We start from the raw sequence: 13525 nt of genomic DNA, 5'->3' as shown, positions 1-13525 counted from the left end.
CCCCGGGGTCACTTATGTCCTGGCCAGTGGAAGTCATGCCTGCTAGTCAAGTTGCCCTTACAAAAACTGTTGCTGGCAAATGCATGAATTACCATTGATGATATGCTGAAAAGAAGCTGTGTGTTTGACATGGTTACAAAGACCCCAGGAAAGGAGGAAAGAGTGTAAATCATCATTCTCAGACTAAAGAGGCAATCAAAAGACCATACTCTGAAGCCTATGGACCCTATTAAAAAAATACAGTATATGCTTTAACCTGGTTTCCATCTCATCATTCTATTCTCTAGGGTTCTCTGTTTTTCTAATGCTGTTTTTATGTCTATTGTTTTGAAAGAACATACTGTTCCCCAGAGACCAAGAAACGTGCGGACAAGCTGGATTTGGCAGAGTCCCTGCAGTTTTCCCTCAGCTGTTGCGAAAATGGCCCCAGAAGATGCTAGTTTAGAGGTTAAGAATTAGCTGTTTAACCCTTGCCATGTTATTTTCTTTATTCCAATAGTTCTTAGTGTTTGATAATGGCACTGCTCTTGCTAAGTGCCCTGTGGACTTCAGGGTAATGAACACTTGCATGGATACTAATGTAACCTGTTTCACAGTTCAGGTATACCAAGGTCTGGAATTTTTGCAGCAGGATATTCATTCTCATCTCCAGTGATACGGGGAGAAGAAGCTTAAAGGCTGTAGCATTCCTTTTAGATCAGCAGAGAGAATGGAAGTGAGGTTACAAGGCTACTGCCTTTGCAAACCTAATGGAGCAGCCAGTGCTAATATAAAAGAACGGAGCAGCCGTCCAAAGGACTTGTGCACTAAAAAGGAAATTCAGTGCATTTGTTAAAAAAAAAAAAAAGACAAACAAAAAAACACTTTAACGTCCCAGCTTTTTAACAGAATATATCAGATTAGACTAAGAAATTTTTGAAGTCAAAATCTCAGTTAAGTGCACAATTCCCATTAACTTTTAATGACCATTGGGCACATAATTGTCATTTTTGCCTTTTAAAATCTCTCCCACAGAATCAGACTTTCAAAGAACTTAGCACTTTTGAAAATATGGCCCATAAATAACAAGTAATAATAATAAATAATAAACTAACAGTTATATTGTGATAGTGCAGAGAGGCCTCAAAGCAGGTTAGGTTCCTATGGTGGCGGGGGCCATACAAAGATGTAACAACGAGGAGTCCTTGTGGCACCGAATGAAGTGGGTTCTAGCCCACGAAAGCTTATGCCCAAATAAATTTGTTAGTCTCTAAGGTACCACAAGGACTCCTCGTTGTTTTTGCTGATACAGACTAACAGAGCTACCACTCTGAAACCATACAAAGATATAGTAAATGACCATCCTTGCCCCCAATGAGCTTACAACCCTAAAATGAGTTTACAATCTGAAACAAGCACACTTACATTTTAATACAAAATAATTGGAAAATTTTTCTTCCCTTACTTACCTGTCAAGACCTAAGTTCACAATAAATATTCCCATTGCTAGGGTATATTATTCTTTACGTAGGATCAGATTTCTGCATGATGCTTTGCAGGTAACTAAGATGACTTAGTGTTATCTGAGCAGCTTGCATTTTGGGTTGGCCTCAGGCTCATGAGCACGTAAAGGGGAAAGCCAGCTTTATGTATTAGTCATACGATGTCACCTTTTCTGAACTGACTGACTTCCAGGCATTCTGTTGCAAAGTGACATCATTTGAGCACACTGTACTAGTAGCATGAGAGAACTGTGTTGGAGACTACAGCTGGGATTTCTGAAGCTACCTAGGGGATACAGATGCCATTTCCCACTAAAATGAATGTGAATTGGTTGAAATCCCCAAACCAGCCTATGGATCCATCTCCATTCTATTTTAATATTGTATTAAATATCTTTAAAAAGCCTCAAATTGTTTTAAAAGCAAACCTTTAAACTTTCATATACATCTGCTAGGTTATATAGTATTAATGCAGGGCAATAACTCTTCCACAACCTTCTAAATAAGGATCCTGCACTCAAAGGCTACTCAAGACAAGCTGATGCACTATGCAAAACTTCAGTGTGCTGCTCCTCTGCCTACCGCAGACTATCAAATCTTATTGCAGCACAGCCATGGAACAGAAGTGTGGAATGGAACCAGGCATGCACGCGTGTGCACACACACACACAAATGCACTCCGACAGGCTGCTGGAATCTGGGGCCATTTGTTACCAGTGCAGCCTGCACTCCGTAGTCATTTGTTACCAATGCGGTCTCACTGAGAGGCTCCTCTCCCATGCTCGGGAGCGTACAGCTGGCTTAGCCCTTCAGCACAAGTGTACTTAATTCTGAGTCAAGTTGTTCTATAATTTATCAGCAGGGATACGCACCGCAGGCGGCTCCCACATAGAACAATTGGCCCATGCTCCTGTGCGGGGTACAAAGAGGCAGCCATTTCTGCCCAACACTGGACCTAGGACTGAGTGGAGGGCTGGAGTGATCAGAATTTGGGGGCTCTGCCAAATGACAGTGGAGCTGAAGACTTTGAGCCAGGCTGACCCCCTTATTGCCTGCTTTGAGAAACAGTTCACCAGCAGGGATCACACTCCCGCCCTCTGGTGGTTTAGGCTCAGTGGGGTCAGGATTCAGCACTGAGACGCACTGCCCTGCACAGCCCCTCCACCCAACTCCTGGACCACCCGCCTTCCCCTGGTAGCCCTAGGTCTTTCCCTCCCAACCCCCCAGATAGCCTGCTTTGCCCTGCCCTTTGTCTCTGCCTGCTATATATACCCCGTGTAGTTGGGCAGGTCCTGGAGATGCCTTACCTGCCCCAGTCACCCACTCCAGTCAGCTCAGCTGGTCACCAATTCACGCTCAGGCTGAGGGCAGGGACAGACTAGCCCTCAACACACTGGTGGCCATGCCCACACTTCCAGGCTCTGATGACAGTCAGCCTTAACTTTCTGCTTGTTCCACAGTTGGCCCTTGGCAGCCTGGGCTCCATGCCTTGGGAACACTGGCCTGCCTGGTTGGCAGTACGTTTGATTCTAGGGGGTATGAGGTGCTGTGCAAGCATTTGCCTGCTGCGGAGCTGGCAGCACCAGCCAACTGGGATGAATGGGTGAGCAAGGAATGATCACAAGGTGAGGAACGAGGGGCTGGAGGTGACAGGAGAGAGGCAGGGGAAGAAAGAGAAGTATAGGGAAGTTGCAAGGCAAAAGGGGTAGGTGGAAAAGCTGGAAGGGGAGCTGGCGGGTTCCTAGCTGGCGGGCTCTGTCTCATGCAGCATTCAGTGCTCAGCCATAGTCACCAGGAATTAAAATATTTATTCTTAAATAAAATATTCATTGGTGGGGCCCTGGCAGTATGGAGTCAGCAAGAGTCCCAAGTCCACATGGGGGACAGTTCCCCACCTCCCTTGGCCACCTGCCCAGGGCATTTGCCTTTGGATGGATTTGGTGCTACCATTTCAATTTACTTTTACACACACACACACACGTGCCTGAACACAAACAAACTTGCACACACATTCATCTTCATTTTCAGACACACACCCCACTACCCTCCAGGCAATGAATCACTCCTGAGTAACAGGTGTCACCACCTCAGGGTTTAGTCTTTTGCATCTGCGGCCATTGGTGGGAACCCTGCTCCCTGTTACTCCCCTCCACTGGGACCCGCTGTCCCTCCCAGCCAGTGGTATGAGGAGCTTGGTGCTTGCAAACAGGTAGCAAACTGTGGAGCTTAAACTGAGCTCAGGGGTTTCACAGTAGCAGCCGTGTTAGTCTGTATCCGCAAAAAGAAAAGGAGGACTTGTGGCACCTTAGAGACTAACACATTTATTTGAGCATAAGCTTTTGTGAGCTACAGCTCACTTCATCGAAAGCTTACAAGTACTCCTTTTCTTTTTGAGCTAAGGGGGTTAGTCAGCAGCTCTCTCCTCTCCTGCCAATAGGAGCAAGATTGGGTCTCCTATGATACCCCAGAGTCAGACTGCTGCAGGACTCCCCTTTTCCTCTCTGCTCCAGGTCACCCCAGCTCCGGGGGGGCATGTTTTGTCATTTTAGCCTATCATTTAAAGGCCTGGTCCCAGGCTCCCCCATTTGACTCGAGCGCATCAGAACCTCCCTTTCTTCCCATCCCCAGATGGATGGTAATTTACAGCTCCAGACAGCTGCCTGCTTTTTTCAACATTTGAGTACAGAACAGTACTCAGATTTGTGTCCAGAAGCAAAAAGGGGAAAGGGGAGATGATAGGATCAGGGAGAGGTGAGAGACACAGTGCCACACTGGCCGCTTTGTGCTACAGTTTTCCAGCCCCTGTACTTCTCACCCAGAGGCCCCTCTTGCTATAGGCAAACTAAGTAGCTATTTCCTAAGGAGGCAACTGCCTAGAGGCAGGGTCTGTGGGGGTGTGAATTGCAAAGCACTCTAATGTGTACTGCTCTAACTGGCCTATGTGTACCATGCTGCAGTGAACTAAAAGGTATCTAGTACACATTGATATAGTCCTGTGGACTATATGAGCAGGCAGTAGGTACCTTTTAGTTAGTGCCAGCCAGGTCCACACAGACCAGTTAGATCGTTCTGCAATTCACTCCACCCTAATCTATCTCCTCCAATAAACCAGAACCAGAACTTGCCATCTCTTCCAAGGCCTCTCATTCATAAACAATTGGGAGGAAACGTCTAATTTCCTCCCTGTCACACCATTTGAGTATCAAGCATGTCATTCCTGGAATGAGTTTGGTATTCAGTAGCTGGGGAGCAGAGGACTGGAGGTTACATACCTGAGCCTCTGCTGGCCCAGCGCAGAGCACTGCTGCCAACATACTGGTCCAACTATAACTTTAAAAGAAAACAGAGTCCCTTTCAAAACAGTGGCATGAACACTACAGTAAGAGATCATTCAAGCATGTGGTCTACTAGCTAATTTAGCATGTAAGAAAAACAACTGCATTTTTGCTTTTTAATGCTTTGTCAGCAGAATAGCTGAGGACAAGCTTCTTATTGTGTACTTGTTTGATGAGGCCTTCCATTGTTTTGGTTTTTTGGTACAAACCTGTGGTTTCAGAAGCCTGCAGATTTAACTGAACTTAAAAATATAAAGAGGAATGCTATCCATGTAAATAAATCTGAAATTTAAGCACACACTTTTCTTTTGTAAATGGTATTAATAAAGAAAAACATGGATGATGAAGCTAAGAAAGTCCACAAGTAAAAGTTTTACATAATGTGGTTTGGTGTCATTTATCTGGACACCTCTGTGATCTGAGCAATGAGGTTTATCAGGCGTACAGCTACTGCACACACCAAAACAATTCAGTATGTTACTCACTAGGGCTAAGAACCTCTCCACTTCTCTTGCATATCCAGGTTTATTCATAGGAAAGTGGCCAGTTTTAAGGTGCATTGATCCACCAGTCTGTCTCCCATGTGCTCATCTCTGTAGCATCTGAGTAGCACCATGGTATAACCTCATAACTGGCTAATTTCCAAGGTTTTGATAAGGCCACGGGTGATTTCAATGGGAGTCAGGTGCCTAAATAATCTGTGTAACTGTCCCTAAAACTGTTCTCTCTCTCCCTCTGCATCCTAGCACAGCTTCTGTTTAGAACATTAGAATAGAGGTTGGCGTGTTGACAGTTGTGTCTGATTCTCACCAAAGTAAATGTAGAAATACTGCATTCATGCTGAGATTTCAAATCTAGTTACAAACCTGATGTTGATGCAACAATCACAATTCATCTTACCACTGAGAGGGTGAGGAATGGTATATTGCTTCTTTTTGTTAGAAATGGATGCTGAGGAAAGTTTGCGAGGAAGAAGAGCTCCTTCTTGCTTTTCTGGAGTGTCACTCTGCTGGGTTTTCCTCAGTTGTGCCATGTGTTCAAGTTTTTTCAACCGTTCTTGTGAACGAGAAATAAACTGAGGTTTATGGACTTCCAGAGCCTCCTAAAAAAAACAGTCAAAACATTTCATTTTAGAATATGGAATACAAAACATTGAGATGCTCATCAAATATGATTTAGTAAAGGATTATCATGGAGAAGTCCATGCATCTCAACAGTTAAGGTAACAACCTTGTATTTGCTCCCCTCTAACTTCAGCTTGGAAAACTGATTTGGCTTGAATATTGCCAGATTTATTCTAAAGGCAAAGGGGAATATTGCTGCCAAATTTGAAGTAAGTGTATTAAACTGTTTTTGAGTTTCAGATTTTTATGAAATTATCCTGATTTAAGATTCTGACTTTTTGTTCAATGTTTCTCAAAAAAAACAACAGCTCAGAAACAGCTTGTCACTAGCAGCTCACAAACTTTCCATATATTTAAATCTTCTTGAAAACTCATTCACAGATGGAAAAGGAGTACTTCCTTTTCTTTTTGCGAATGCAGACTAACACGGCTGTTACTCTGAAACCTTTCACAGATGATACACGAAGAAAATAAACTGCTGTCAGTGACATGTTTAGGAAGCACCATAGCCTAAGCAGCCCTGCTCAACCAATGAGACTGAGTCATGGGGGAAAAAGGGGGCTGGTGTAGCTTATTGCAATAGATGAGACAGTTTTCAGGGCCTGGTGGGAGTCTGGGCAGGAGTTCACTCCCTGTTACCCTTCCTGCCATGGCTGCTGCCTCTGCCCAAGCACTGCATCTTCCTGAATGCCAATAAGAATTTACATTACAGCTAGCATGTACTAATAATTACTGCTAAGAGTTGTGCTTGAGTAGTGTCATTATAGGATTTGTGTAAATTATGCCCAGGCTCATTGAGGGTTGAGGAGCAGATCTAGAGCATATGGAAACTAGCTGTAGCTCACGAAAGCTTATGCTCTAATAAATTGGTTAGTCTCTAAGGTGCCACAAGTACTCCTTTTCTTTTTGCGAATACAGGCTAACACGGCTGTTACTCTGAAACCTGTCTCTTTATGAACACTGAGCTCCCAGCTCTTATCATCACTCCATTGGCTTCTGAAGCAGTGGAGATGGCATTTGTTCTAGAGGCAAACAGTTGTACTGCGTATCTTTTGCAGTCAGACAAGATGGTCCTGTGAATAATTCAACAGCAGATGCAAGTGACAAACACTTAAGTGAAAAAGAAACACAGAACAAATGGTGAACTTCTGCCCTTGGTGAGTTCCCAGGAAGGAACCAGCATTCATGAAAAATCAGTCCCAGAATTAACAGTAGAGAAACATTTGATATTTTACCCTTAGAGACAGTAGGCTGGATGGAATTTTCTCAGGCACAGCACAGATTTCTGGCTGTGTGAATGCTTCTTGTTTCTCATGAGTAACATCTGGTGAGTGAGCTGCAGAGGTTGTTACCCTGCTGGCCGTCTCTTGTTTGTCGCTCTTCTTACAATCCTTTATTTTGTCAACTGAACCACAGAATTTGTAATCACCTTAGAGAGATTTAAAAGTTCATTAAGGGTGCGTGGTTAATTTTTGATTGGATTCCGTACATCATTAGAAATGGAGGACAATTTCTGAAATAAGAATGCCAAGGTGTTAATAATAGGCCTCATTAATCATAGGTGCTAGTCACTGCCCTGTGACACAGAAGTATCTTTCATATTAAGCAAGTCTTCACAATTAAGTGTAAATGTACCATTTTGATATTTAGATCCGTTTGGTGTTTGCTTCCTGAAAAGCAAGATACCTCCATAACACACTGACTTTATATGAAGCAATATTATTGCACTGCAATTCACAGACTTTGAGATCGTTTAAAATTATTGCACTGACAATGGAAAATAATAAACTGCTATGGAACTTAATCACATATCACTTCTCTCTGACCAAACTGAGGCTTTAATGAGAATTGGTATTGTTTTTTAATTTCTAATATATTGGTTTTCCTTCTTTGTATTGTTCCTGGGCATTCATTAGGCCTATTTTGGTGTGATTATATGAAATGCTAATAAAGAAAAGGTAAAACACATTACAGCAATTCATTATAACTGGACTTAATCCAATAGGTCATGTAATCAGACTTTTAAAAAGATTTTCCTCATTTATGATCATGCTCTATTGCTCTTTTATAATCAATATTTCCTGCATAATGTAGATCCAAAAGAAGACCTGTGCCCAAAATGTAAAAGACACCTTTTCAAAATAGTTCACATGCCTCTGATTTAAAATGTAAATTAGTCCAGACTAACAAATTAACTTCTGAACAATCCCCATATGCACTGCTCTAAAACAGCAACACTAACTGCATCTCTCATGCCAAACAGTACGATTTCTGAGATTTTTATATCTGGAAATAAAGCCCATTGCTGTTTGCTTCAATTGATTGGTTGCAGTAAACTGAAAATATTTTCCCTCGTGACATACTATAAACATTATGCTGTACTTGAAAAAAAAATCAAAATTATCTAAATTATTTGACACGTCTTAAAAAAGTTTCTGATACATTTCCCCTCTCATATTAGTGGTTTGCTTTATTTCTTTTGGGCAAAGTTTTAAAACTGATATACCTGAAGTTAAACCCCTAAATAAAGGGGTCTTATTTTCAAAGATGCTAATTGCCTATTGCTTCAATGGGATTTGTGAATATTCAGCAAATCTGCAAAATCAGGTCACTTTTAGTCGGTGGATTAAAATAGATTTAACTTTAGGTACTGATATTTGAAAATTGTGTCCTCTGTCAGTTAAACAGGTGTTATATACTATAGTTTTATTCAGTCATAAATTATAAGGAAAAATAGGTTGAATTGCTACTATCATAGCAAAACCAGTATATTTCTTCATAGTGCCTTGGGCCAAATTGTCCCTGGAGTAATTTCTTAGAAACCAATAGATATTACAGCCAAATTCAACTCTGACAGGTTTCAGAGTAACAGCCGTCTTAGTCTGTATTCGCAAAAAGAAAAGGAGTACTTGTGGCACCTTAGAGACTAACCAATTTATTTGAGCATGAGCTTTCGTGAGCTACAGCTCACTTCATCGGATGCATACCGTGGAAACGGCAGAAGACATTATATACACGGAGACCATGAAACAATACCTCCTACCACCCCACTCTCCTGCTGGTAATAGCTTATCTAAAGTGATCATCAAGTTGGGCCATTTCCAGCACAAATCCAGGTTTTCTCACCCTCCGCCCCCCCCACACACAAACTCATTCTCCTGCTGCAGGAGATGTCTTCTGCCGTTTCCACGGTATGCATCCGATGAAGTGAGCTGTAGCTCACGAAAGCTCATGCTCAAATAAATTGGTTAGTCTTTAAGGTGCCACAAGTACTCCTTTTCTTTTTGCAAATTCAACTCTGGTGTCTCTCCTAGGGTGATTTTGGCCCCTTGGGGTCATCTCAGTTATAGATATATGAATGTGTATGGAGGTAAAACCTTTGTGCGGGAACTGAACCCTAAGAAAATATGTGTTTTAATATAATGACATGAAAAAGATGTATTTACATTTTGAAAAACAGAAAATACATAGATATATTCTGTAAGATGGCAGTATTTTAGGCATGGCATGTAGTGCTGCATATCGTTAAGGTTGCCTATCACTTCCCACTATAAAACCCTGTTTTCAGTTTCTTATACCTTTTGCCAGACTTAGAAACATAGAATATTAGGATTGGAAGAGTCTCAGGAGGTCATCTCGTCCAATCCCCTGCTCAAAGCAGGACCAACACCAACTAAATCATCCCAGCCTGGGCCTTAAAAACCTCTAAGAATAGAGATTCCACCACCTCCTTAGGTAACCCATTCCAGTGCTTTACCTCCCTCCCAGCAAAATAGTGCTTCCTAATATCCAACCTAGACCTCCCCCACAGCAACGTGAGACCATTGCTCCTTGTTCTGTCATCTGCCACCACTGTGAACAGCCGAGCTCCATCCTCTTTGGAACCCCCGCTTCAGGTAGTTGAAGGCTGCTATCAAATCCCCCCTCACTCTTCTCTTCTGCACACTAAATAACCCCAGTTCCCTCAACCTCGTCTTGTAAGTCATATGCCCAGCCCCCTAATCATTTTCGTTGCCCTCCGCTAGACTCTCTCCAGTTTGTCCACATCCTTTCTGTAGCGGGGGGTCCAAAACTGGATGCAATACACCAGATGTGGCCTCACCAGTGCCGAATAGAGGGGACTAATCACTTCCCTCGATCTGCTGGCAATGCTCCTACTAATGCAGCCCAATATGCCATTAGCCTTCTTGGCAACAAGGGCACATCCCTGACTCATATCCAGCTTCTGGTCCACTGTAATCCCCAGGTCCTTTTCTGCAGAACTGCTGCTTAGCCAGTTGGTCCCCAGCCTGTAGCGGTGCATGGGATTCTTCTGTCCTAAGTGCAGGACTTTGCACTCGTCCTTGTTGAACCTCATCAGATTTCTTTTGGCCCAATCCTCCAATTTGTCTAGGTCACTCTGGACCCTATCCCTACCCTCCAGCATATCTACCTCTTCCACCAGCTTAGTGTCATCTGTGAACTTGCTGAGGGTGCAATCCATCGCATCATCCAGATCATTAAAAAAAGATGTTGAACAAAAGTGGCCCCAGGACTGACCCTTGGGGCACTCCGCTTGATACCGGCCTAGCTTGAGAACAGTCTAGCTCCTTCCTCTTTGGAACCCCCCTTCAGGTAGTTGAAGGTGGCTATCAAATCCCCCCTCACTCTTCTCTTCTGCAGACTAAATAACCCAAGTTCCCTCAGCCTCTCCTCGTAAATCATGTGCCCCAGCCCCCTAATCATTTTCGTTGCCCTCCGCTGGACTCTCTCCAATTTGTCCACATCTCTTCTGTACTGTGGGGACCAAAACTGGACACAATACTCCAGGTGTGGCCTCACCAGTGCCGAATACAGGGAAATAATCACTTCCCTTGATCTGCTGGCAATGTTCCTACTTCAGCTACTTGGGCTGAAATTTTCTAGGCAGTGTTTCCATGCTGAGATTGCATACTGAATGAGGCCAGGGTCCTGTGGAAAAAACAGTATGTGACCATGTAATTAAAACAAGGGGGCCAAATCAAGATTGCAAGGACAACCTGAATTCTGGCATTTCCTTTTCAGTGCTTGACTCTACGATTGTAACATTTTTAAGGTAGTTATTTGTGTGTGTAATCTATTTATAAAGGCACTGGCTTTTCCTTTTCCTTTTTGGTCTCTGTAGACCTCAGCAATGTACAGTGTTTATACAGATCAATTATGTGAAGTGACCTGTCACCAAATAACTCTTATACAGTTTTGAAAACTAGACAACTATGGATAGACTTTGTATTATTTCACTTATACCTTTAAGTCTCACCTGGTTTGAACACTGAAATTGCATTCCTAAGATCCAAGACAAGATTTACAGCTTACCTTTTGGGAACTGATTTTTCCTGTGGATATCATTTTCTTCCAGTGCAGTTTTTGATAAGGCCTTTATATCACATACACAATCAGACACAGAGATTTTTGGTTTCAGAAAGCTTTGTGCTCGACTCTCTTTGGACTTTGAAGTGCCTTTGGATGGATCTCTGTCTTTCAAAGAGCCATCAACATCAGCCCTGAATTCATCTTTGGGAGCTCGCTCCATAAGGGAAGCAGGAGCAGTTGCATTGTACTTGTCTTTAGTGTACTGCCTCCTGCGGTTTCCAGAAAAAGTTTGCATTCCTATAAAAAAATGAAATAAAAGCAAATGGAAGAAGCACCTGGGGAAAAGAGCCCATTTCACACTAACAGCTACTGAAAACAATATTTTTGCGAGCTTCTTTTTAATGCAGTTTGCTACTTCACAAGTAATGTTTTCATCAAATTAATAATTCATTAATTAATAATATAATAATTAACATCACCATATAACTTTGCAACAGGGATGATGTACCACAGCCATAAGAAAGCAGTGTGTGAGATCATTAGCTTCCTCAGTTCCCTGTTCCATAAATTGCATTTCAGCATGTTATCCTTATTCCTAATACAACTGCCTGCAATTATAAATTAGAAACTTCAGATCTGATACAAATACCAATGCATTACTGCCACTGGGATGCAGATTGTTTGGAATGCAATGTTATCTGTGTCTTAAAAAAAACTGTGAAGAAAAATTATTGCAAAGGCTATTCTCCATAACGGATAGACTGTTGATCTAAATCACACATATATTCTACTGAGATATTTTGGAAGGGGTCAGTGTAAGGCTACTCCACACACACAGCTGCTATTTGACTTTTTCCTGCTTCTTTCTCTCACTGCTAATGGATTTTTGGGCTGGGCAGAACTGTTCAAGAGAGATTGTTGAATGCATAGTCATAGCAAGGACCACAGCAGCAATGGTAGTGATAATGAGATGTGAGATCCATGATGACTGGCATAGCCTAAGTAGTTAGGAGTTTAGGACCAGAACTTCAATTGCCTCAGTACTGCCCTATATAGTTGGGCTATTACCTTGGAAGTCCCAGAATTAAAGGGAAATTGCCATGTTCCATCACCACACAAAGCTGCAGCAGGACCAGTAGCAGAGAGCGTAACTTGCATACGGTGCATTTTCCATTTTGACGCTCTCCAACCTCAAACTGCTGCTGCCAGAAGCACAGCCATTGCAGTAGCAGAAGCCTGTTGCAGCAGCAGTAGAAGCATGAGTCAGTCCAGCATTATTATTTATTGACTACTGACAATGTGTTCTGTCTTGTACAAAATTGCAGGGATGTAATGGTCCCTGACACCGAGATCTTACAGTCTAAGCAGACAAACAATATATGTGTATAGAAACACACACTTTACAGAACAACAGTGTAAATCTCACATGAGAAGAGTGCTCTGAGGAGAAATTTGAATGAGGAGAGAGAAGAATTCCAAGCATTAGCAGCAGCATGGAAAAAGGGCATCAAGATCAGAGGGAGAGAGAGAAAGAAAGATATAAAGGGGATCAGTTAGGTGAGATTTATTTTAAGTCCCCATGAACCGGTCCCTATATTCCTGTGAGGTGTGCAGTTGCACCGCCGTGCATCCATCAGCATGGTTCTGGCCTTATATTGTTAGTGATGTGCATATATTGCCTGCTGGTGATCCGTAACAGGAAGTTGGCCCAGGACCTGAGGATTTGAGGGGGATGAAAATGACCTGGATTCATCTAGTATTTGGAGAACAAATCTGAGAGAGAAGGAAGACTGGAGACTTAGGTGGTGTGGGGCAGGAACGGGAGAGAAAAACCTGACTCAGGCCAAAAGTAAGAGACAGGAATTTTATTGTCTTCTATCTGCAACAAATAGAAGTACATTTAACAAGCTACTGATGTGTCGTGGAAATCACATTTAGAAATACTGGCCATGTGACCCTCTGTCTTTCCAGCCCCAATACTTCCCTGAAGAGGAGACACAAATGACAGGATTAATTTTCCCCTCCACTCCATCCCTGAATAAAATCTGCCACGAAGTAAGAGATGACTGATCAGGGACATGTTTGGCTCTCCCCCACCTCTGACAGATTACGGATAAGTGAAGGTTTGGGGTGAGGTGGTAGTCTTAGGTTTCCAAACCACGCACTGCCCCGGCCCAGCCCCCACTCCACCCCCATTCCAACCCCCTCCCTGCCCCTATTCCAACTCCTTCCCCAAATCCCCGCCCCAGCCTCA

General features: G+C 42.8%; 1 protein-coding gene across 3 annotated transcripts in view; it reads right to left on the bottom strand.

Moving 5' to 3' along the window:
• Positions 1 to 13525, bottom strand: part of LOC311524003 ((E2-independent) E3 ubiquitin-conjugating enzyme FATS) — a 171598-nt gene that overhangs the window by 14695 nt on the left and 143378 nt on the right. For all 3 annotated transcript variants that reach the window (XM_084634673.1, XM_084634671.1, XM_084634672.1), the window contains exons 4-6: positions 11275 to 11568; positions 7176 to 7369; positions 5717 to 5918 (exon numbers count right to left, since the gene is read on the bottom strand). In XM_084634673.1, coding sequence (XP_084490799.1) covers positions 5717 to 5918; positions 7176 to 7369; positions 11275 to 11568 — 690 coding nt within the window. The remainder of the gene's footprint in view (positions 1 to 5716; positions 5919 to 7175; positions 7370 to 11274; positions 11569 to 13525) is intronic.

Source organism: Lepidochelys olivacea (genome assembly GCF_965140295.1).
Source record: "Lepidochelys olivacea isolate rLepOli2 genome assembly, chromosome: 7".
Taxonomy (NCBI): Eukaryota; Metazoa; Chordata; order Testudines; family Cheloniidae; genus Lepidochelys; species Lepidochelys olivacea.
The sequence above is the reverse complement of the archived record's forward strand: the minus strand, read 5'-3'. Positions and strand labels throughout refer to the sequence as shown.